Genomic DNA, 25,587 nt, shown 5'->3' on the forward strand with positions numbered 1-25,587 from the left:
CTCACAGCGATCCTTCTACCTCTGCCTCCCAAGTGCTGGGATTCAAGGTGTGCACTACCATGTTCAGCTTAAGCTAGGTCAGTCTGGGCTAGAGCGAGCCCACCTCAAAACAAACAAGCAAAACCTAGATTTAGGATTATGCCAGATACTCGTTTTTTAATTCAGACAAGCGGGGATACACTGAGATACGCTGACCTATCCTGAAGCATTTTCTTACCGTTTCAGACCCACAAACATGGCAGGGCACGGTGGGATACGTTGCCTTAGGAGACTTACCAAAGCCAGGGGCAGCCAGTCAACGGGCTAAACCAGCTTTCTCACGCCTGAGTGCTTCTCTGTTGACGGCCAAACTTGAGTTCATTGGCCAGGTGTCTTGGTGTAAGGTACCTGCAACCCTAATGATCCGGACATAGACATCCTTCAGGGTCCATGAAACATGAAGAGCCCAGGATTTCCACAAAAAGTGCTGTCTTTTATTTGCAGGCTCTGAGCAACTTGAACTTAATTCGGACTTCTCAAGTTAGGCAAGCGTGGGTGTGCCAGTGCCCAGCATTGGGACTCCTGGACCTCCAAGGTTAAAATGGCACAATGAGCATGGAACAGGGCCTTTGCCCACACGAAGGCCTTGCTTTGTCTCTGTCTTGGTCCTTGGTCTGGAGCAGCCTTCTCTGTGGAAGGGTCACCCCCATCCCCGTGGCGCCACCTAGGGGACCCTTGCTGATCTTGACAAGAAGACTTGCTGGTGCAAGTGGAGAGGGGGAATAAGACAAGCAAAGGAGAAGCACAGAAATGGCGGGGGCGTGGGGGGCAGGATACAAACTGTTTTCAGTCTAGACGCCCTGCACTAGGCAGCCCGGTCCCTTGGCCTTGTGCCTGCTTGCTCCCTTGTCCTGACAGCACTTCCCAGCACTTGGCACATGCTCAACAGTTCTCGTTGAATTGAAAAAGAAAAAAAAAAAAAGAATGATTTATGGCTGTACTCTGGTACTAGAAGCTGATTAAAGGACTTCCTTCTTGAGCTAGAGAGATGGCTTAGTAGTTAAGGCACTTGCCTGCAAAGCCAAAGGACCAAGGTTCAATTCCCCCAGACTTCCTTCTAATGGCTAGAGAGCTCACGTATAGAAGGCATTTTCAACCACATCAACATGCTCCTGTTACTGAGCTCTCTATAAACACGTGGCTTGCATTTTCCTCTCCCATCTCAGATACCAGGAGAGAGGGGAGGTATTCCATTGCTCCAGTGTAAACCCCACTTCAAAGCTTTCCTTGACCTTTTCACGAGTAATTACACTAGCCTTTCCAGAAATTTTTTTTAGATTTTTTTAGTTTATTTAAATTATTTTTTGACAACTTCCATAATTGTAGACAATAACTCATGGTAATTCCCTTCCTCCCCCCACTTTCCCCTTTGAAACTCCACTCTACATCATATCCCCTCCCCCCTCAATCAGTCTCTCTTTTATTTTGATGTCATGATCTTTTATCTCCTATTATGATGGTTGTGTGTAGGTAGTATCAGGCGCTGTGAGGTCATGGATTTCCAGGCCAGTTTGTGTCTGGAGGAGCACATTGTAAGGAAGGAAGGAAGTCCTACCCTTTCTTTGGCTCTTCCATTCTTTCTGCCACCTCTTCCACAATGGACTCTGAGCCTTGGGAGATGTGATAGCAATGTTTCAGTGCTTAGAACTCCTCTGTCACTTCTTCCCAGTACCATGATGCCTTCTGAGTCATCCCAAGGTCACTGCCATCTGAAAAGAGAAGGTTCTCTACAAAAAGTGAGAGTAGCATTAATATATGGGTATGAACATTAAGAGAAGTACTTACTGGGCAGTTTGGTGATCATACTATATACATTAAGCCAGACACCAGCAGACATTATACCCATATGGCTCATGACCACCCCTGTTGTAGGTTTTCAGTATCAGAGCTGTATTCCCTCCCATAGAGTAGGTCTCCAGTCAAATTAGAGAGCAGTTGTTTTCCCCCATAACAGACATGCCACTATTGCACCTGTTGGCTCATTTGGCCTGGCTGACCAAATTTAAGGCTTGCAGTGTCCACTGTTGAATATCTTCACTGGTGATTTCTCTCTCTCCAATTGAACTGCATGCAGTATATCTTTTTCCAGCTTTCTTTTTCAGCTGATCTACATGGAGGTTTTCAGCTCAGCTCCAGCAGGATTTCTCAGTGACCTTGCAGCCCAAGTATATGGAGTCTTCAGCAGTAGGGTCTTACCATCTATTCCTGGGCCTCAACAATGGCCTGTAATGTTTTGGGGGCATCAGTGACCTCCCTGGCCAACCATTCACTGGAAGGTATCCCATCCCTGGCACTGAAAATTTTCTAGTAACAATCTATAACTTCTGAGTGTTCCATTGTCCAACAAAGTAGGCTCCTATATGACTTATTTATATCCTCTTAGATTTTGATTAGCCTTCCCTCCACCTTTCCTTTATTCAACCTCTTCCCCTGACCTCACTTAGGCCTTGTCACCCCCCATTAATCTGCTCTTCTACTTAATATATTCAATACCATCCTATTAAGTCCCCCCACTCTCCTTCCCATTCCTGTCCCTTTATATCCCTTTTGTAGTTTACAGGCCTCTCCTTTCCAGTATTTTTATTTTTATTTTTATTTTTATTTTTGAGGTAGGATCTCACTCTGGCCCAGGCTGACATGGAATTTCCAGAAATCTTAAAGCACTTCCCTTTCCAACCTTGGTCTCTTTTCTTTTAAATTTGCACATAAAACTTGCTGCTCTATATTCCCCAAAATTCACTGGCTTGCATGCTAACTGAACTTTGGGCCAGCTTAAGCTCAAACAAAGGAAGTTGCTGCAGAAATGGGAATACTCTGTGACCTCCAGCTGGACTTACAGTGGGTTGAGAGCCAGCTGAGGACTTTAGTATGGATCTGTTTGCTGCACTTCCTCCTGCACTCTTCATTCCTCTTGCCCTGAAGCCTGGTTTCTCTAACGCTCAGCGCTCTCTGAGAGAGCAGGAGATAACTGCCCTATTTGTAGTTTCTGTGTGCCCTCAATTCCATCCACTGCAGTGAATAACTGGCTCTGAGTCTCAACTCCAAAGTTCCTCTGGTTGAACTAGCTGTGTGCCCAGCACACAGTTCCACAAGTGTCCATTACTTGTCCTTGCCAGTGTGTTTGCAAGCTGATGTCCACAATAACAGCTTAGGACATTCACATGTATCTAGAGCTTGTGACTGAGATCTTTGTACAGTGTGTTTAGGAAATAAATTGATGGGTGAAAATTTTTGCCCGACTTCTTTGCTATTTTTCTACTCTTTTTTCCCCCCGCTTCCCCAACAAAGGAGGAAAGGAAGACAGCATCAGCAGGAATGAATAGAGCTGAAAAAGAACTGAGATTAGAGCTAGAAATGAGCAGGCAGACTAGTGAAAAAACAAGAGGAGAGAAATCGCTGCTGTCCCCCCAACATGCCCTAAACTATGCCTTTAAAAACCAGATAGGATGGGCATGGTGGCACATGCCTTTAATCCCAGCACTCAGGAAGCAGAGGTAGGAGGATCGCTGTGAGTTCAAGGCCACCCTGAGATTACACAGTGAATTCCAGGTCAACCTGAGCTAGAGTGAGACCCTACCTCAAAAAACAAAAAACAGATAGGACTGGAGAGATGGCTTAGCAGGTAAGGCACTTGCCTGCAAAGCCTAAGAACTCCTGTTCAAATCTCCACATCCCATGAAAGCCAGACTCAGTGACACACAAGTGCGCTACATCTCACATGCGCACAAGGGAGCACACATTTCTGGAATTTATCTACAGTGGCTAAAGGCTCTGGCATGCTCATTCTCTCTCTTGTTAAATAGATAAACAAATAAGTAACTTGGGTTGGAGATGGCTTAGCGATTAAGCGTTTGGCTATGAAGCCTAAGGACCCCAGTTCAAGGCTCGATTCCCCAGGACCCACGTTAGCCAGATGCACAAGGGGATGCACACATCTGGAGTTCATTTGCAGTGGCTGGAGGCCCTGGTGCACCCATTCTCTCTCTCTCCCTCTCTCTCTCTCTGCCTCTTTCTCTCTGTCTGTCGCTCTCAAATAAATAAATAAAATAAAAAGATAAATAACTTATAAAAACCAGATAATTGGGGGCTGGAGAGATGGCTTAGCAGTTAAGACACTTGCCTGCAAAGCCAAAGGGCCTTAGTTCAATTCCTCAGGACCCATGTAAACCAGATGCACAAGGTGATGCATACATCTGGAGTCTGTTTGCAGTAGGTGAAAGCCCTGGTGTATCCATTCTTGGTCTCTGTCTCTCTCTCTCTGCCTGTGTTTTTCTCTCTCTCAAATAAATAAGTAAAAATAAAATGAAATTTAAAAAAGATAAGCCATGTGTGGTGGCACACATCTTTAATCCCAGCACTCAGGAAGCAGAGGTAGGAGGATCGCTGTGAGTTCAAGGCCACCCTAAGACTACATAGTGAATTCCAAGTCAGCCTAGAGCCTGGACTGGAGTGAAACCCTACCTCAAAAAACTAAATAAATAAATTATCTATTTCAAAAAATAATTATTATTATGATTGGCTGGGCATGGTAGCACACACTTTTTTTAAACTTTTTTTTAATGTTTTTGATTTTATTTATTTTATTTTATTTTTTTATTTTTTTATTTTCACAATTTTTATTAACATCTTCCATCATTATAAAAAATGTCCCATGGTAATACCTCACCCCCCCCAGCACTTTCCCCTTTGAAATTCCATTCTTCATCATATTACCTCCCCATCTCAATCACTGTACTTACATATATACAATACCAACCTATTAAGTACCCTCCTCCCTTCCTTTCTCTTCCACACTTTTTTATTTATTTTATTTATTTATTATTTTTTATTTTTTTGGTTTTTCAAGGTAGGGTCTCATCCTAGCTCAGGCTGACCTGGAATTCACTCTGTAGAGTCAGGGTGGCCTTGAACTCAGTGATCCTCCTATCCCTCTGCCTCCCAAGTGCTGGGATTAAAGGCATGTGCCACCACACCCCACTCAGCACACACCTTTAATCCTAGTACTTGGGAGGTAGAGGTAGGAGGATTGATGTGAGTTCAAGGACAGCCTGAGACTACAGAGTGAATTCCAGGTCAGCCTAGCCTAGAGCAAAACCCTACCTTGAAAGACCAAAAAATAAACAATAATAATAATGGCCTGATTGTGCTAGGCACCAAAAAACAAGTATTTCCCAGAAAGCTAGGAACATTGCAGACATTATCAATTTGAGTTTAAGTTTCATAGTCACATAGCAGAACCACCTAGAGAACTCTTTAAAACCTTGACATCAGGGCCCCAGTAATGACCGAAGTTGGGACGTGGGATTTCAGTATCAGGATATTCGGACAGTTACCTCACAAGGCTCTGACAGCCAGCCAGAGTGGAGAGCCCCTGGCACAGCTATTTACCCTTAAGCTCAGCCTATCACCCCAAGACCCACAGCAGCTCTGCAAGGTAAGAGGGGCCAGGTGGAATGAAGCTCATTGGCCAGACAGTGACCACACTGAGTTTGCCTCTCTTGTTAGTGGTGAATCCGGTGCCAAACCCAAAGCTCTGGGGGTTGCTCGCGTAGTCTCATGAAGTCATACTGCAAACACTAACGGGTTCCATTAAGAGCCAAGGGGCAGTGCCAACCACTCGCTGAGTGGCACGCCCCTTCCATTTCCCCCCACTCACCTCTCTCCATTCATCTTGTGCTCCCGGACGCAGGAACTCAATAAAAAGAGGACCCAGAAGGAGATGGAGCACGCCATGCTGATCCGGCACGACGAGTCCACCCGGGAGCTGGAATACAGGCAGCTGCACACGCTACAGAAGCTACGCATGGATCTGATCCGTTTACAGCACCAGACTGAACTGGAAAACCAGCTGGAGTACAATAAGAGGCGGGAAAGGGAACTACACAGGAAGCACGTCATGGAGCTTCGGCAGCAGCCAAAAAACTTAAAGGTAAGAGGGAGGACGCTCGTTCTGGGGTGTGCGCGCACGCGCGCGCGGCGGGACAGACCCGGGCCACACCCGTGGGGTCTGCACTGGCGACTGAGTCACATGCCAGACTCACACATGCATTTCTGGGTCCCACACCCACGGAATGAGAAGCGCCACATGCAAACTGCAGGGGCATCTGCTTAACAAGTCTGGCTGACAGCTTCAGAAACCACCAGACGGTACCATCCCTTAGTTTTCCTATTTGTCCAGCACATCGTGTCTGAGTCTTATCACCTGACCTCTTGAAAAGTGCATGGACAGGAGCTGGGGAGACGGCTCAGTGGAGGAAACACTTGCCAGGCAGATGTGACGACCCAAGTTCAGATCCTAGCACCCACATAAATGCCAGGGGAGGCATGGCATCCTGCCTGTAATCCCAGGGCTTGGGAGACAGGGACGAGGATTCTTGGGGAAGCTGGCTAGCAAGACTAGCCAAATCAGTGAGCTCCAGATTCAGGGAGAGACCCTGTCTCAAAGAACAAAGCAGACAGCCACTGAGGAAGACCCCTGACGTCTGCCTGCACCCACATACAAGCACATATATATACACAGACGCACACCACACATGCAGGAAATGGGGTGGGAGCAGAAGAGCAGTCCAGGGTTCTAGCCCCAGGAAATGAGAAAATTGTACCTTTGCAGCTGTCCCAAGGGCCCCCAAAGCCACATTCAAAGTTAATAGCTAGAGGGATGGCTTAGTGGTTAAGGCATTTGCTTGCAAAGCAGTTGGATGCCCCGGCTCACCCATTCTCTCTCTCTAATAAATAAAATGAAATGAAAAATAAAGTTACTACAAGTGACTGTGACTAAGTGACATCTTTCATGGGCCTTGGCGACAGGCAAGACTCGCCATGGCCCAGGCCTTCCCTGCCGCTCTGCAGATATGTGGAGGCGCCCCTTTGGCTCTGACGGCCCCAGCCAACCACTGGCTAACAAGCTGTACATCCTGAACCGTCACTGTGTGTCACTGTTGGCACAGATGTGAGGCCGGCCTCAGTGACACTGGCCATGGGCCACATCTAGAAAAAACCCTATGCTGTTTAATTGATCTGTGCCACTGGAGGCCCTCAGAGTATCGATGTGACTATGAGACAGCCAGATGAAATGCCTGCTGACCCAAATCACACTCTCCTCTTCTTCCTCCTCTTCAGCCCAAATTTGATATTGCCTCATACAAGCACAACCTCTTTTTTGTTTTTTGTTTGTTTGTTTGTTTTGTTTTTGAGGTAGGGTTTCACTGTAGTGCAGGCTGACCTGGAATTCACTATGTAGCACCTCTTTTAATGGGGAAAACATCCAGAGTCACTTCTCTCTTTATGCTGGTGCCCTGTGGAACTAGATTAGGATATAAAGTGCCATCTGGTTAGTCTCCTTTGGGCTGGAGAGAGGCCTGGCACTTAAGATGCTTGCATACAAAGCCTAAGGACCCAGGTTCAACCCCCCCAGGACCCACATAAAGGTGGGCCGTGCATCTGGAGTTAGTTTGCAGTGGCTGGCAGCTCTGGTGGGCCCATTCTCTCTTTCTCTGCCTCTTTTTCTGCCTCTCCCTGTCTCAAATCAATAAAGAAAATATTTAAAGACAGAGAGTCTCCTTTACGGATATGTCATAATATATCACTGTATCCCAGAGCTTAAGAGTTGGCCCCATCATACCTTGTCCCCTTTATCACCTGGAAAGAGAGAAAAGAATGCAAAAGGATGCACGTACACAAAGACGGGAAGAAAGCCACAACCCAAGGAGACTGGCCAGGAGTCCTTGAAGATAACTGCCACACATTAGCAAGCTCAGCTGCATCACGTTCCACAGGGGTCTTAGCACTGTCACCTCTGCTTCACAGCCCGGTTTTCCCTTGAGGCCATTCGTGCCAGTAGGGTCGAGTCTGTCTTCGGTGCCATCTTGCAGGTCGTGGCTGCCGTGGGTCACTGGGCCTTCTTAACTTCTTAACTCCCGCACTGACTGACACGTCTTTGTTTTCTCTTTGTCCCCTTTCCCTCCCAGGCCATGGAAATGCAAATTAAAAAACAGTTTCAGGACACTTGCAAAGTACAGACCAAACAGTATAAAGCACTCAAGAATCACCAGTTGGAAGTTACTCCAAAGAATGAGCACAAAACAATCTTAAAGACACTGAAGGACGAGCAGACGAGGAAGCTTGCCATTTTGGCAGAGCAGTATGAACAGAGCATAAATGAGATGATGGCCTCGCAAGCGGTAAGTGAGCAGGCAGGTTTGGTGCCATGGCTTCAAGCACCCTGGGATGCAAGGAGACCCAAGACCCGGCCCAGGATGCTTCTTGCACACATTTAGGATATTGGTGTTTCTCTGCCCCGAGGAACGGAGGAAGTGACGTCGCTGAATAAAGCCAAGCCCGTGCGGATACTTGCCGGAGTGTGTCTTATCAGATGGAGCTCAAGGAATGGCAGGCCTGGCCGTGTGGCACCTAGGGACTCGGAGGAGGGCAAGACGTGCTAGAGTCCGTGTTCTGTAATAGGGTCATTCATCCAGGTGTACTGGCCATCATCACCCCCAAATAATGCCAGGCACAGATGAGTAAGGCGCCTTCCCGGCCCTGAACGGGCTCAGCCTAGGCAGGGAGCAGACACACAGGCCCATCGGTCAAGACGCTGTGGCGAGGCCTCTGTGTGCTGTGCTCCACTGGGCTCAGAGAGAATGGGGAGCTAGCCAGACAACAGGTCTCTGTCCTCAGGCTGGGGAAGCTGGGAGGTGAGGTCGCGGAGGGGACAGTAGCCAGGTACAGTAAGTGCTTCGATGCAGGAGGTGCTGGAGATGACGGGGTCGGGGGGGGGGGGGTCAGGACAGTGATGCTGACCAAAGGAAGCCGGGGTCGGGGGGAGCCTAAAGTGATCGTCGAAGAATGGGACCTGCTAAGGATCCAGATGATGGAACGTGCGCAGTGGAGGCTCACAGAACGTGAGTTGAGAGTTCAAAGAGGACGGGGCTGGGTGTGGTGGTGCCCACCTGTAATCCCGGCAGTCAGGAGGCCGCGGTGGGAGGATTGTGAGTGCCAGGCCAGGCTGAGCATAGCGAGACTCTGTCTCAAAAAAACAAAATAAAATAAAATAAAATAACAAGGACAGGGAATACAGTTAGTTCACTGGTAGACCACATATCCAGCATACACAAAGTCCTGTGTTCAATCCCCACCAGTGCAAAGAAAGAAAAAGGAGGAGGAGGCCTGGAGTACTGGGAATCCCTACGGGAGAGCCCGAAGGATGCTAGCAAGCCAGAGATTGAGATGCTCAGATAACTCAAAGGCGATGAGCCCTAAAGACCTCAGCTGACCAAACAGAAAAACCTGTTCTGACAGGCTCCAGTCTGCAAAAAACTCAGAGGCCTAAATGAGGGTGGTACCCCTGAGAAGCAGTGACTGCATGCCAAGCTGTTCTTGCAGGAGTAGAAAGTGCTTGTTCAAAGAAAACAGGTGGGGAGTCAAGGGTCAGAGCCCCCAGAAGCTGGAGATAAGGGCTTACTCTGTAAGTAATGGAGAACCATTGAAACCTGCTTAGGAAGAAAAAAAAAATCACTGGAGCCCATGTGTGTCCTAGAACAGTGCCTGTAACTAGGTAGCAAATAGAGGTAGAGACCTGTGAAGAAACTATGGGAAGAGTCCAGAGAGAACAGATGCATGGATGGATGGATGGGTAGGTAATAGATAGGTAGGTAGGTAGGTAGACAGACAGATAGGTAGACAGATAGACAGGCAGACAAAGAGAAAAGCCCTCTTGGCCAGAGCTCAGTGGCCGAGGGTGTGCTTATTATTACCAGGCTGAAGCCCATGCCCAGTGCCAAAGACGGGTGCAAGCTAATGGAGATGGTGAGGTGAGCTAGTTGGGATCTGAGAATACTTAGGAGATACAGCAGATAGAACCCAGTGTCCAGTTTGAGAGGGGGATTGACCAGACTAGAATAATCATCAATTTTCCAAGTAGGAAAAGAATATGAGGGGAAAGTTTGGATGCCAGGAAAGCTAATTGGCTAAGGTGTGGGCATAACATCTGAGCCTGTAGATGCCAGTATAGAGTGGTACAGACACAAAAGTCTGTAGTTCAGAAGGGGCATCGGGATTAATCAGACAAAAGGTCCCTGTTGTCGCCATATGGGGCAGTCATGGCTGTCAGGAAGAGATGAGCTCTCCTACAAGCAGGAGATGAGGTCAGAGAAGAGAGCTTAGGAACCTGGTAGACAACTACACGTGAAGGCTGGGTAGAAGTAAAGAGCCGGGCGTGGTGGCGCATGCCTTTAATCCCAGCACTTGGAAGGCAGAGGTAGGAGGATCACCGTGAGTTCGAGGCCATCCTGAGACTACATAGTGAATTCCACGTCAGCCTGGGCTAGAGTGAGACCCTACCTCAAAAAAGAAAAAAAGGAAAAGAAAAAAAAAAAAAAAGAACTAGATCAAAGAGGACAGTGAATCCTCAGACTCTGGAAGGGACAGGAGAGACCATGTCACAGATGCCAAGATGGAGCTCTGACTGAAGGTCCCGATGTGCAGAGGCTGGCTACAGTGAAATGTTGGGAACTTACTGCAGTTAGCAAGTGACAATTGGGCAGGGACATCTTCTGGGTGGTCGAGTGCTTGTCTGTCATGCAGGAAGCCTTAGGTTCAACCCCCAGCACCACATAAACTGGGCATGGCGGGTCAGGCCTGTGATCCCACCACCCAGGAGAATGAGAAGCCCAAGGTTCTCCTCAGCTACATAGGAGACTCAAAGCCAGCCTACATGAGACCGTATCAAAAGAGAGAGAGAGAAGTCACTATAGCGAGAGAGAAGGCATGCAAGGCTCCTTCCCCACCAGTAGCAGCAGAGAGAGGGCCGCAGGGAGAGGAGAGGAGAGGAGAGGAGAGGAGAGGAGAGGAGAGGAGAGGAGAGGAGAGGAGAGGAGAGGAGAGGAGAGGAGAGGAGAGGAGAGGAGAGGAGAGGAGAGGAGAGGAGAGGAGGCCTCTGCTCACCGAGAGACGTAAGCGTGTTTCGAGGCCGAGGCTGGGTTCAGATGTGCTGACTCATTCATTTGCTCATCCAAGTATTGAGTGCCTCTGCTGTGTCCGCAGCACCCCAGGATACCATGGTGAATAAGATACCCACTGATTCGGTCCTCGTGGAATGCCAGGCCACCGTGCATGGTGGCAGAGCAAGGGCCAGAAGCCAGCAGTATAAACAGAAGAGCTAGCCGGGTGCAGGGAGCCAGGGACAGCCCCTCTGCCACTATTATGTAGGCTGGGGAGCTGCAGGCACAGAGCTGGGAACATGGAGGTATTGGCCACGAGCTTTGACACCAGTTCCGTTTGGAATGTCAAAAACTATTGGGAGCTGAGCATGGCGGCACACAACTTTAATCCCAGCACTTGGGAGGCGGACGTAGGAGGATCTCCGCGAGTTTGAAGCCAGCCTGACACTACACAGTGAATGCCTGGGCTAGAGCGAGACCCTGCCTAGAAAAACCAAATTTAAAAAAAAAAAACACTAGTGGGGTCTAACCAGGGAATAAGATAGGAAGGTCACAGGGACCAGAGCATGGAAGGGCTGGTAATATGAAGGACTGGGGGATAGGGAGCTGGCCTAGGAATTAGACAGGAGGAATACACAGAACCAGAGCACTGGTGGGATTGGCAATGTGAAGAATTAGTGTTGACTAGCCTAGGAATAAGACAGAAGGGTGCTTAGGGCCTGGGGCATGGAGGAAGGGTAGCCGGCACACAGGGGCCGGGACATAGAGAGGTGGCAGCCTTTAAGAACACTTGTCTCTGTCCTCAAGGCAGCCATTGAAGGATATTGAGTGGAGACCTTGTCAGATGATGTTTTAGTACAAATACTTCAAGATATGTACAGAATGGCCAGGGAGGTGGCTAGGGCAGCCAGAAGGACATCATTAGTGCTCTTACCTGAGCACGAGGAAACGTTAGCTATACAAGAGAGGGGGGAATCAGGTTGGAGGGAGAGGTGACCATGCCTGAGAGTCAGGTACTGGTGACAAGGTGAAGAGTCAGGAGAGAGAAAGGTCTCAGCCCGTGTGGTGACAGAGGACAGTGCCATTCACTATGTGTCAAAAGGGAAGTGGAAGTCGGGTGTGGCGGTGCATGTCTTTAATCCCAGCACTCGGGAGGCAGAAGTAGGAGGATCGACATGAGTTAGAAGCCAGCCTGAGACTACAGAGTGAGTTCCAGGTCAGCCTGAGCTAGAGTGAGACCCTGCCTCAGGAAAATAAAATAAAAAAAAAAAAAATACGGGGGAAAGTGGGAAGCAGGGAGGGAAAATTAAAAGTTCATGGTGGTTGTGTTGAGCTCAAGGGCCTTGCAAACATCCAAGCAAAGATGTTTCTAGTAGACAGACAAGCACAAGCTAAACAGGAGAGCTAGCCTCTCCCAGGTCTGGGAAGGAAGTCTGAAGTCGACTTCTCTCCTCATCCCCGTGGGAGTCATTCACAGGATAAGTGGTACCAGAAGCTTCTGGAGTAGACGAGAGTCCTCAGAGGAAGAAGAGGGCCCGGGACAAAGCCTTGAGGTGTACCCACATTTAATAAGGTCCCCATTGGAAGGGGGTAGCTGGAAAAGGAGCAGGCCGCATGGGGAGGAAAACACCAGGTATTCGCAGCATCGTCTCGGTGGTCCAGGGTCAGGTTAAGGAAGGTCAAGGAAGGGGCAGTGCGCAATGGCCAATGCTGCAGGGAGGGCGGGTCGGGTAAGAGCAGCTCACAAAAGGGCATCGGTGACCTTAGTGTGAGCCAAAGAAGTGGATGGGGCAGCTCAGAAGGAGCACGAGGTGAGGGACAGGGAAAGGGGAGACGGATGGGGACATGGCGGCAGCTAGCATTCCTGTCTTTGTGTCGATTATTGTGGTGATGCCTGGCTATGCGGCAAGTGTACAATGGATGTTCCTTAGGGAAGATGTCCCCCACAGGGAGAAGCACGCAGAAGACTGTGTAGAAAGGGAGCGATCCCCTCTCTTCCAAGACAGGAGAAGCAATCGATCGGGTTAGGGTGACCGTCCCCGACCGCATGCCACGCGCCAGGTGCTGACCCAAGTGCCGCTGGAAGCCAAGCCAGGCCGCCCCGCCTCAGATGTGCCCTGAGGTTATCAGCTGCTCTCTGGGCAAGAGAGTCCCAACCTCCTGGGATTGGGATCAGCCGCTAGCAGGATGCCACAGACAGCAGCATCAGTGGCTATACCAAAAGAATGAGAATGGCTGCTACCTCATTTTTGTGAAACCCCTTTGAAGTAGCTGCTGGGAAATCCCAGTCTGCCCGTGAGGAGCCAGAGGCTCATTAAAGGAAAGCACCTGCGCAGGGCAGGAGCTGGCAGGTGCTTTCTGGAAAGGGCCAGATAGCAAATGTGGTAACTTTGAGGACCGACTGCAAGGTGTCTTGTCCCACTGGCCAGCTCCACTACCACAGGGCAGACACAGCCAGAAACGGCATGTGCTCGAGTGAGCCTGGGAATCCCAATAAAACTTTATTTATAAACACAGGCAGCAGGCCACATTTGGCACGTACCCTGTATCGTTCCAGTTCCTGGCATGGAGCAGGGTGGGTCACATCCATATTGAGTGGCAAAGCTAAGAGTTGTGCCCGTCTTGGGAGAAGCCTGTGAACTGTGTCGCTACTTGATGTCTTGTCACTGCTGAGTTATGCAACCCCATTGCATCTTTTTCTTCTGTTTAAAAAAGCAAACATGGGGGGCCAGGCGTGGTGGCGCACGCCTTTAATCCCAGCACTAGGGAGGCAGAGGTAGGAGGATCGCCGTGAGTTCGAGGCCACCCTGAGACTACATAGTGAATTCCAGGTCAGCCTGGGCTAGAATGAGACCCCACCTCAAAAAAACCAAAAGAAAAAAAAAAAGCAAATATGGTATATGCCTCTATTGTTGTAACTTTATAATAGGTTTGCACATGTAACTTTTGTGATAAGCACCAAATTCTGAAATTCCTCAGATTTCTAGCACTTGGATAGTCAGAGCTGGTACAGGATGCACTTACTGTCAACGATGGCTGTACGCCAAAAGTAAGAACAGGTGTTGTTTCCATTGTCTAAACTGCCTATAGGATGAGTTCTCAGCACTCACTCTGGGCTCATAGAAGTAGAAAGAGCAGGGATCTTGTGACCCCTCCCCCCATAGCAAGGAACCTCCCATATCAGGACACTCCATGACATTCTTTTTTTTTTTAACATGCTTCAGCAAATCTTCCAAGTGATTCTTTTCTCCTTTTTTATTTTTATTTATTGATTTATTTGACAGAGAAGGTGGGGGAGAGAGAGAGAGAATGGGTGCGCCAGGGCCTCCAGCCACTGCAAATGAACGCCAGACATGTGCGCCCCCTTGCACATCTGGCTAACGTGGATCCTGGGGTATCGAACCTGGGTCCTTTGGCTTTGCAGGCAAGCACCTTACCTGCTAAGCCATCCCTCCAGCCCAACTCCGTGACATTCTTAAGAGACACTGTGGCCGCTTCTGCACAGACTGTGTTGTGTGCAGCACCAATGCCTTATGTCCTCAGTGGACAAAGAGAGCGGTCTGTCTTCTCCAGGGGATTTCAGTGCACATTGGTTAGGATTAGTTACTCTAGCAGGTACCTTGCAAACAGGCTCCTTTAATCCCCATGGGGTGTTTCTACGGAAGTACTAACGCAGACACTCTGCAAATAACTTTCCGAAATGTTCATGCTGAACACTTCAAAGAGTGCTCCCTCCATCCAGATGCCGAAAGCTATTGGCAACCGTTACAAATTGTAGAGAGGGTGAAGACTGAGTATGGGAACGTGCAGAGAAGCCTTTCAGGGGTTCTGACCCCAACATCCTTCAACAAGCTGAGTGACTCCTGTGAGGACACGAAACCACACCTAGGATAGGAGGCCAGGTCTCTAAAGTGTCCACCGGTGGCCCAAGCATTCACCTCTGTAGGTTCGGGGCTTGGCATTTCTGTGCTGGCCTTGACCGGTCCCCACACGAGACTGGGGCAGGTTGGTGTGTCACAGAGTCCAGACACCAGAAAGCAAAGGAAAACAAGCCTGGCTGCATGTGTCACCTATCTAGATTTCATTACCCCAAAGCAAAATGTGCCCCTGAGAATACCAGCTAGCCTCTGGGGAAGGCAGGCTGAGCCCCCGGGGTTTTGGACGGGATGCTAGCAAGAGGCCATGGATAGCAACAGTGTCGCCAACACAACCTGACAGGATTTTATCTGCCGCTGTGACGCGTTCTTCAAGACGTGCAGCCATGGGATGTAGCTATGGAATGTTACACGTACCTGAATGGCCGTATAGTCTCATGGCTAAAAGTATATAAATATGGAAATGGTCTTGTCAAAAATAATGCTGGGAGCTGCTTTTTTATGGAATGGTTCATGTGCCCGGAGACCTGTACTTGTGATCTTCGTGGATTCTTCACTTAATTCTCACACCAGTCGTACCAGTAATTACTATTATTGTTGTTGTTTAAAAGATAAACGAGAGGCTAAATAATCTGAGATATGCCACATGTATGAACGCATGGTGGAGCCAGCCCTCAGACTCTCACGCCAACCCCCTCCAGAGCCCATGGAGGTTGCGAACAGAGTAGGTAGCCTTCCCGGCACCTGCTGCTGTGACTTCAGGCAATGCTGAAGAGAATGTGCTTTTTAGGACTTGGCAGCCCACTGGGCCGACTTCCCTGGTCTGATCCTAACAGTTAGTGTACCCCAGGACATGTGTTTGTCCGAGGGGCCCCGTTTTGGTTTCAGTGGGGAGCTTTCTCCCAGTCACCCGCCCCCGGGTGTGACGCGGGCTGCATGACAGCGTGTGTCTTCTGTGCCCGCAGTTACGGCTGGACGAGGCCCAAGAAGCAGAATGCCAGGCCCTGAGGCTCCAGCTCCAGCAGGAGATGGAGCTGCTCAACGCCTACCAGAGCAAGATCAAGATGCAGACGGAGGCGCAGCACGAGCGCGAGCTGCAGAAGCTGGAGCAGAGGGTGTCTCTGCGCAGAGCACATCTTGAGCAGAAGGTATGGCCTGCCAGGGGGGACACACGCCCCAGCGGCAGGGGTGGTGGCAATTTTATGGAGCCCTCCTTAGTTACGAGGGATCAGTCTAGTCACTGCCTACATCCTTGTCTTAGTGTACAAGAGTCAGGCGTCGTCCCCAGAACCGGGCCAGGATGCTAACGTTCAGGAAGGTTCTGTTGCTGGCTCGGTCTGCCTGCCCCTCTGCTAGGAAGCCCTCACCCCTCCCAGCGGACTGGCTGGCTGACAGCCCGGCGGAAAGGACTGAAGGCTGCCAGCATGGCTGTTAAATGGCATGTGAAACTTGAATGCCATTTGGCTTTTCAGCTGTTTTTCAGTCAAACCATGGGCAGGGCTCATTCGGCAAGAATTAAAATAGCCGGGCGTGGTGGCGCACGCCTTTAATCCCAGCACTCTGGAGGCAGAGGTAGGAGGATCGCCGTGAGTTCAAGGCCACCCTGAGACTCCATAGTGAATTCCAGGTCAGCCTAGGCTAGAGTAAAACCTTCTACCTCAAACAACAAAAAGAATTAAAAAGAAAGTAGATTGAGATTACCATGTAGAAGAGATGGTATCCTAGTTGAAAGATTCACTGCTGCACGTCTCCTGGGAATGGGAAGCAGAGAGGATGTCCTAGATCATCTTAAAGCTGGTGACATCTTTGCTTAAGCAGCTATCTGTCCACTGCTTCCCTGAGACAGGGTACCAGCCTGCTTTCCCAGCCACTGTTCTAGAATGAAATTCCTCAAGACCCAGGGAACCTTGGCCCTCCTTGGGAAAGCAGTGCCATCTCACCTAACTCAGGAATCCTTGTGCTGTGCCAAGACACTGACCTAGATCAGCCCAGGCCCAGATAGCAGAGCCCCAGCACTTACTCATGTGGCAGGTATATCTTTTTTATTTTTATTTTTTAAAGATGTGCCGGTGTGGTGCACGTTCCTTTTTTTAAAAACTTTCTTTTGTTGTTATTTTTATTTACTTGAGAGCGACAGACAGAGAGAGAGAGACAATTACAGAGAGAGAGGGAGTGAGAAAATGGGCGCGCCAGGGCCACTAGCCCCTGCAAACAAACTCGAGACGTGCCCCTGTGCATCTGGTTTACATAGGTCCTGGGGAATCGAGACTCAAACCAGGGTCCCTAAGCTTCACAGGCAAGCGCTTAACTGCTAAGCCATCTCTCCAGCCCTGTTTTATTTTTTTATATATGTATTTATTGTTTTTTTTTCGAGGTAGGGTCTTGCTCTAGCCCAGGCTGACCTAGAATTCACTAAGTAGTCTCAGGGTGGCCTCAAACTCATGGTGATCCTCCTATCTCTGCCTCACATTGCAGGGATTAAGGACGTGTGCCACCTCGCCAGGCTTTCCTATAGCAAATTTGAAACATAATGGCTAACATACAGGACATTTATCACTGGGCTGGTTCCCCAGCCTCCCATGGTCTAGGTTACTCCTTGCTCGGGGTGTGGAGGGGTGCATTCACTGTAGGTATGCACATGTGGGCCCCATGTGGCTGTGGGTGTCACTGGGAGAGCCTTGGCACTAAGGACCATCCCCTGTGCTTTCTGCAGATTGAAGAGGAGCTGGCTGCCCTGCAGAAGGAACGCAGCGAAAGGATCAAGTTCCTATTGGAAAGACAGGAGCGAGAGATTGAGACTTTTGACATGGAGAGCCTCAGAATGGGATTTGGGAATTTGGTTACATTAGATTTTCCTAAGGAGGACTATAGATGAGATTAAATTTTTTTTTTTTTTTTTTGCCATTTACAAAAAAAAAGAAAAAAAATGAAAAAGAAAACAGAATTTTTTTTTTCCGACCCTACAAAACCACATTCCCCCATTTTAACGGGCGTTGCTCTCACTCTCTCTCTCTCTCTCTCTCTCTCTTTTCCTCCTACTGACATCGTGTCGGACTAGTGCCTGTTTATTCTCACTCCATCAGGGGCCCTTCCTCCCCCAGGTCAACTTCCAGTGCTGGCCAGAACCTGGCCTCCTTTCGAGTCACAGTACACATCACGGTACAGATGTGTTCCCAAGCGTTCCTGTGCAAACCTCAGAGCCGATCTTAACAAAACCAACCAACCATCAGCAACAGCAACAAGGAAACCGTGGATGTAAATTGCTTTAAGCAATCACTCCTTACCACCGATCTGTGAAAGTAACGCAAAAAAAGAAATAAATATATATATATATATGTATATATATATATATTTATAAAAATATAAATACCAAGGGGGAGAGAGACACAAAATCCGCAGCCTTACACCTTAACCAGCTGCTGCATAATTTTATTTTATTTTATTTTTTTGGTATTTATTCATCAGGAATTAAAAAAAAAACAAAGTTTTATTAAAGATTGAAAATTTGATACATTTTACAGAAACTAATTGTGATGTACATATCAGTGGTGACATATTATTACTTTTTTGGGGCTGGGGGGTGGGGGGGTGAAGAGATCTTGTGATTTTTAAGAACCTGCTGGCAAGGACTGGCCTTGTCTCCAGCTATTCTATTGTATTGCGATCGTTCTCTGCCGTTGCAGAGTGTAGATCCGCCTGAGGAGTTCACAAAATCCCAGTAGCACAAATTGGGCTTTGGCAAATCATGTATTTTGTGTATAGAAGGAATTTAAGGAGAGGTATTACTTATTTTCATATTGTATTTTAACTGTTTCTCTGATCAGATTTTTTTACTTCCTCCTCCTGTTCCTCCCCCCCCCCCCCACCACCACCACCTCCCTCCTTTTCTGATTCAGTCTTTGGAGTTCAACACCGTCGTTGGTCGGATCATCTGAACCTCTTTCTTTCTTCCCTGTCCCCTTCCTGAGTCCCCATATCTTTGGTCATAAATATTGCATTATTCACACTTTCAAACTGTGTATTTTCTTACAATAAAAAATGATGAAAAAAAAAGGCTTGACTTCTTTTGCATGCACTTTAAAAAAACAAAACAAAACAAAAAACGATTAAAAAAAAAAAACAAAACCTTTTTCAGGTTCCAAGGAAGAGCATGATAAATGTCAGAGCTTTTAATTATATTTGTAAATAAAAGTGTTCACCACACCGCCTTGCTGTGTTCTTGTAGCAGGTTTCCCTTCCAGGTGCCTCGGGACAGTTCAGAAACAGCTGCTGCTCCGCCCAGACTCCCTTCAAGACGTCCAGGTAAAGCCCTGTCCTCCACCTTTTGCAGGGAAGAGGGGCGCACAGCTAATGTGCTCAAAGCAGTCTGCCACGCCTCGCCGCCCGTGGCAAGGTGGGTGAACACACAGGTGCACGGGCACACACACGTACACAGCATAGGAGCGGGCTGAAATAATCGGACCCACTTACAGAAAAGTCAGCTGCCAAGAAGGAGTGAGAACCCAGTATTTGAAACAATCTCATTAGGTGAGATGGCAGGGACGGGGGCTGGGTAGAGAGGGCAGGGAATTGCTGGCTAGCTAGTCTTGTCAAGACACTGAGCTCCAGGTTGAATGAGAGACCCTGTCTCCAACAACAGTGGAAAGCGATTAAGGAAGACACCAGCTGTCAACCCTGGCCTCCACACGCGCACACACACACACATGAAAGAACGCATACTGTTAGGCATACATGCATACCTACACAAAAAGAAAACCCATAATAACGCAGATCCTGTCCCTCTCCATGTTCTGCTTTCCTTAGAATAATTTTGTGAGATAATAAAAAAAAACATAGAACTAAGATGTGGATAGGATAGGGTCAGGACAATCTCAGTGAGATCCCATATTGAATCTGTAAGCCATAGACATTGAACATTATTTTTCTTTTTCTTAGTGAACTTAGGGCTAGGTTCATTAGGTCTCACAAGGCACACTGAATCACATGCTGGGGTTTTTGTTGTTATTTGTTTTTGGAGGTAGGATCTCGCTCTAGCCCAGGCTGACCTGGAATTCACTATGTAGTCTCAGGGTGGCCTCGAACTCAAGGCGATCCTCCGACCTGCAGCTCCCGAGTGCTGGGATTAAAGGTGCACGCCACCACGCCCGGCCACATGCTGTTTGATTTTCATTTTTTGCAGGGCTAGGAACTTAATTTAGCCCTTCCGCTAGGTAAACATTTCATCACTGGGCTTGACCATCAACTCCCAAAATTACTCTTTAGAAGGAAGACCGGAAGGTCGTTCTTATATCCTGAAGAAAGTTCAATTATCACAGGCAAGTGTGACCTGACATTTTCATTATGCTGAGTTGAATCACACACATGTATACTCTTAGCATTGCAAAACAGTTTATCAACATGGGCTAGCCCCCTGCCCCCTCCCCCAAAGCCTCCAGTAATGCCACCCATCTAAGCTGGCTCAGCCCATTAAAGGTATTGCAAGAGGCACACGCGAAAGTAATTCTGGCGAAGACCAGGAAAAAGAGAGTCCAGTGGTATGCGCCTGCAATCCCAGTGCTTAAGGAGGTAGAGGCAGGAGGATTAAAAATTAAGATCCTCCTCCTGGAACACAGGGTGAGTCCAAGGGCAGCCTGGACTACACAAGATCCTATTCAAACAAAGCAAAACAATGAAACCATACATTTAGACACCTTTTTTAAATGGCAGTGAGAATGCCACAGCAGAGTCGTAGGAAAATATTGAGTTGGCTCAGGGAAGGCTACTGTGAGGGTGAATGGACTTTTGACAAAGAAAGCAAGAGGGGGCTGGAGAGATGGCTCAGCAGGTAAGGCACTTGCCTACAAAGCCTAATGACTTGGGTTCAACTCAATCCTCATGTAAAGCCAGATGTACAAAGTGTCGCATGCATTTGGTGTTTGCTTGCAGTGGCTAGGGTCCTGATGTGTCCATTCTTTCTCTTCTTGCAAATAAAATATTTTTAAGGAATGGAGAAATAGCTTAGCAGTTAAGTGCTTGCCTGTGAAGCCTAAGGACCCTGATTTGAGGCTCGATTCCCAGGACCCACGTTAGCCAGATGCACAAGGGGGCGCACGCGTATGGAGTTCGTCTGCAGTGGCTGGTGGCCCTGGCGTGCCCATTCTCTCTCTCTCTCTCTCTCTCTGCCTCTTTCTCTGTCTGTCTCTCTCAAATAAATGAATGAACAAAAAAAAAAATTAAAAAAGGCAGAGCCGAGAATGGGAGCCGAGCGCAGCGTGTGAACCGTACACCGATCTCCTCTCCACGCTCTCTCTCCACCTCGCTCTCGCCGCCTGCCCACCTTCCTTCCCGCCGGCCCGCGGCCGCCCAGAACGCCTTCCACCATGGCCACCTCAGCAAGTTCCACCTTGAACAAAGGCATCAAGCAGATGTACATGGCCCTGCCTCAAGGCGAGAAAGTCCAAGCCATGTATGTCTGGATCGATGGTACCGGAGAAGGGCTGCGCTGCAAGACCCGCACCCTGGACTGTGAGCCCAAATGTAGAAGAGTTGCCGGAATGGAATTTTGATGGCTCTAGCACTTTCCAGTCTGAAGGCTTTAACAGTGACATGTACCTCCTCCCAGTTGCCATGTTCCGTGACCCTTTCTGCAAGGATCCCAACAAGCTGGTGTTCTGTGAAGTTTTCAAGTATAATCGGAAGCCTGCCGAAACCAATTTAAGGCACACCTGTAAGCGGATCATGGACATGGTCAGCAACCAGCACCCCTGGTTTGGAATGGAGCAGGAATACACTCTCATGGGGACGGATGGGCACCCCTTTGGTTGGCCTTCCAATGGCTTCCCTGGGCCCCAAGGCCCGTATTACTGTGGCATGGGAGCTGACAAAGCCTATGGCAGAGACATCGTGGAGGCTCACTACCGGGCCTGCTTGTATGCCGGAGTCAAGATCACGGGAACAAATGCCGAGGTCATGCCTGCCCAGTGGGAATTCCAAATTGGACCCTGTGAAGGAATCCGCATGGGAGATCACCTGTGGGTGGCCCGCTTTATCTTACATCGTGTATGTGAAGACTTTGGCGTGACAGCAACCTTTGACCCTAAGCCCATTCCTGGGAACTGGAACGGCGCAGGCTGCCATACCAACTTCAGCACGAAGGCCATGCGGGAGGAGAATGGCCTGAAGTTCATTGAGGAGGCCATTGAGAAACTCAGCAAGCGGCACCAGTACCACATCCGTGCCTACGATCCCAAGGGAGGCCTGGACAATGCCCGGCGCCTGACTGGCTTCCACGAGACCTCCAACATCAACGACTTTTCCGCCGGTGTTGCCAACCGCAGTGCCAGCATCCGCATTCCCCGGTCTGTTGGCCAGGAGAAGGGGGGTTATTTCGAAGACCGGCGCCCTTCTGCCAACTGCGACCCCTTTGCAGTGACAGACGCCATCATCCGTATGTGTCTTCTCAACGAGACTGGCGACGAGCCCTTCCAGTACAAAAACTAAGGGGACGATGCTTCCAGCGACTGAGCCCTTCCCAGCTCTTCATCCCACTGCAACTCTCCCTCTCCCTGGTGTCTTAATTATCCTCATTACTCAAAAGTGGGATTTCAAGGTCTTTTTATTCCTCATGCCCAGTGAGCCTTGCTTTTCCTTGGTCAGGATAGAGGGGTCAAGTTCTTAATCACCATGTACCCAGCCCCCGTTTTCTTCCTTTCTGATGTGTGGGTGGGCGCAGGGAAAGGTGGTGACTGCTTCTCTCTGGAGGTGTCCTTGTTTGGTAGATGTCACCTCCGCACAAAGCAGCGTGTGAAGGAGGGGAGAACTTCCTCTAAAGGACAGCTGGAAGGGCAGGCTGACTACTTATGATGGCATGTCTCCTTCAATTCTTAAGATTAAACCAACTCTCACTAGTGGAGGTTAGGAGAAGGGCAAGAACTGGGGGTTAGTTTACCTCTTGTGTTTCTCTTGCTTGGAGCCACCCACACCCTTCACAAACAGCAGCTCAGCAACAACAGATGGCTGTCCTACCTTAAGAGAAGAAAAGTGGGCTGGAGAGATGGCTTAGCGGTTAAGCGCTTGCCTGTAAAGCCTAAGGACCCCGGTTCGAGGCTCGGTTCCCCAGGTCCCACGTTAGCCAGATGCACAAGGGGGCGCACGCGTCTGGAGTTCGTTTGCAGAGGCTGGAAGCCCTGGCGCGCCCATTCTCTCTCTCTCCCTCTATCTGTCTTTCTCTCTGTGTCTGTCGCTCTCAAATAAATAAATAAAAAATTTAAAAAAAAAAAGAGAAGAAAAGTTCTTTACTGCTTGGTCCTCCATTTATAACACAAAGCAAAAGTAGTATTTTTATATTTAAATGTAAAAACAAAAAAGATTATATAAGGGTTGTGGATATGTGTGTTTTTCTAAAGAAAACAAACATCCTGGTCACTGGGTGCCAAATGTGAGGTAAATTATTTGGTTCAAGGGTCCCCTTTGTAAGTAAAGGAAGTAGCAGTGGGGAACATAGTACTAGAAAAATTGGTTATTTGGGACTGTTCCTCATTTTACCAGGATTTCCCTGCCCATTTTTTGCAGGCGATAGGTACACATTACTTGCAGTCTCTGAACCCCGTGTCTAACTCTAGAAGACACACACGCACTTGTCCACACGTGGGTTTAGAAGTATGAGTTGGCTGGTCAACTTTGTTACTGACAAGGGGGTGTTGGGGTTATTTTTTGGTGGGATTTTAGCATGTCACTAAAGCAGGCCTTTTGATATATTAAATTTTTTAAAGCAAAACAAGTTTTAGATTTTAATCAGATTTGTAGGGTTTCTAAGTCTAGTTTTACAGAATTACCTGTTTGCTTCAACTGTCTTTCCATTTGCTTCTTGGTGGAGCTGGGGACAGACCTGGAGTTAAAACACTTGTAACTTTGTATCCTAGTGTCTTGTTCTCCCAGCAAAATGTTCTTGTTTGTTAAAATTCCTAGGGAGTAGTCTTTCCTATCATAATAAACACGCGCCGCCCTGTCCTCTGTGTCCTTTGCTGTTCTCTGTGGCTTGTGTGCTGTGGGTTTTCTCTTCCTGAGATGACTTCTAATTGCCATGTGCAGTATGTTCAGAGTTAGATAACTCGTCATTGTAAACAAACTGGAACTGCCCAGAGCAGGGCTTATAAATCACCCTAACATTTAAAAAAAAAAAAAATTTAAAAAATATATTTTAAAAAGGGAGGGAGAGGGGAAAAGGATTGCCGGCAGGACACACAAGGCCCCATCTGGAGGTAGCTTGACATGTTTAAGAAACTGGAGGTGGCAGGAAGTCAGGGTGAAATCACATTTTGCAAGGCCAAGTGAAGGATCCACCCAGGAAATCTGGGTTTTCAGTAGAGTCTGAGGCTGCTTGTCTTATATCAGCCTCAGGACAGACTCCAGCTGTGTGCTACGGGCTGTAAGTACCAAAGAGACGTGTCTATCGGCCCTGTGTTGCTCACACTGGGTCTCATCTGACTGTCGAGCGGTTAATTCAGGAATTCCAGAGTGGCTGACGTGTTGTGCATCACTTTCCGCTTGAGGTCGGAATGACAGACACTTGCCAAGATTCTAGTGTTAGAAACATTTGGGTTGTGAGCCTCTTGGTCAGTCTGTGAGAGACACCAGTGATCCCTTCACACCCTCACCATCCCCAACACTCCCAGGAAGTGGTCCCTCAGGTAACAGCCCCTCCTCCCCCAAGGAAATAGGATTTTGGTACTTTGATCTGAAATGACTATCTGGGTTAATCATTTATATAAGTTATTCACTTAATCATAACAAAAGATCGTTTTATTCTTTGCCAACAACTCTGAGGTAAGTACAGGGAAGGATGACCCCAAAGTCCCTGTGCTTTTTCAAAGGATGAGACTGGAATGTGTGTCCAAGTGGACTGTGTGGCCACCAGCTGAACTTTGAAGTCAGAGCTGGGTTCAGACGCAGGACACCCACTTCTTAGCAAGGTGCCCAGGGCAAGTCCACTTCACCCTCCAGTCACATAGGTAGGACATGACACCTCCCTGTCTCTAAGGTTCTTAATACAACCAGGTCTGTGAATTCCTTTTGCATACAATTTACTGTCCTTTTGGGTTGGTCACCTTTTTCTGAATTATTTGAGTTTTATGCATGTATTAAGTTTTTGTTGCCTTTTTTTTAAATTATTTATTTATTTATTTATTTGAGAGCGACAGACACAGAGAGAAAGACAGGTAGAGGGAGAGAGAGAGAATGGGCGCGCCAGGGCTTCCAGCCTCTGCAAACGAACTCCAGACACGTGCGCCCCCTTGTGCATCTGGCTAACATGGGACCTGGGGAACCGAGCCTCGAACCGGGGTCCTTAGGCTTCACAGGCAAGCGCTTAACCGCTAAGCCATCTCTCCAGCCCCTTTTGTTGCTTTTTTAAAAATATTTATTTGTGCCGGGCGTGGTGGCGCACGCCTTTAATCCCAGCACTCGGGAGGCAGAGGTAGGAGGATCGCCGTGAGTTTGAGGCCACCCTGAGACTACAGAGTTAATTCCAGGTCAGCCTGGACCAGAGTGAGACCCTACCTTGAAAAACCAAAAAAAAAAAAAAAAATTATTTGTAAACAGAGAGTGATAGCAGAGAGACAGAGAATGGTCCCGCCAAGGCCTCCAGCCACTACAGACTCCAGATGCGTACGCCACCTTGAGCATCTGGCTTTTCATGGATGGGTACTGGTCAATTGAACCTGGGTCCTTAGGCATCACAGGCAAGTGTCTTAACCACT

At 48.4% G+C, this 25,587-nt stretch overlaps 1 protein-coding gene and 1 pseudogene across 1 annotated transcript in view; both read left to right on the plus strand.

Annotated features, from left to right (window-relative positions):
* The window catches only part of Taok3 (TAO kinase 3), a 245,934-nt gene extending 226,951 nt beyond the window's left edge, over positions 1–18,983 (plus strand). Inside the window, exons 18-21 of the mRNA XM_045132485.1 lie at positions 5,729–5,968; positions 8,007–8,219; positions 15,817–15,999; positions 17,565–18,983. Of these exons, the coding sequence (XP_044988420.1) occupies positions 5,729–5,968; positions 8,007–8,219; positions 15,817–15,999; positions 17,565–17,726 (798 nt within the window). The 3' untranslated portion in view covers positions 17,727–18,983. The remainder of the gene's footprint in view (positions 1–5,728; positions 5,969–8,006; positions 8,220–15,816; positions 16,000–17,564) is intronic.
* A 2,163-nt stretch (positions 18,984–21,146) lies between these two features.
* Positions 21,147–22,860, plus strand: LOC123454151 (annotated as a pseudogene).
* Positions 22,861–25,587: the final 2,727 nt, after the last annotated feature.

Source organism: Jaculus jaculus, chromosome 13, assembly GCF_020740685.1.
Source record: "Jaculus jaculus isolate mJacJac1 chromosome 13, mJacJac1.mat.Y.cur, whole genome shotgun sequence".
Lineage (NCBI taxonomy): Eukaryota > Metazoa > Chordata > Mammalia > Rodentia > Dipodidae > Jaculus > Jaculus jaculus.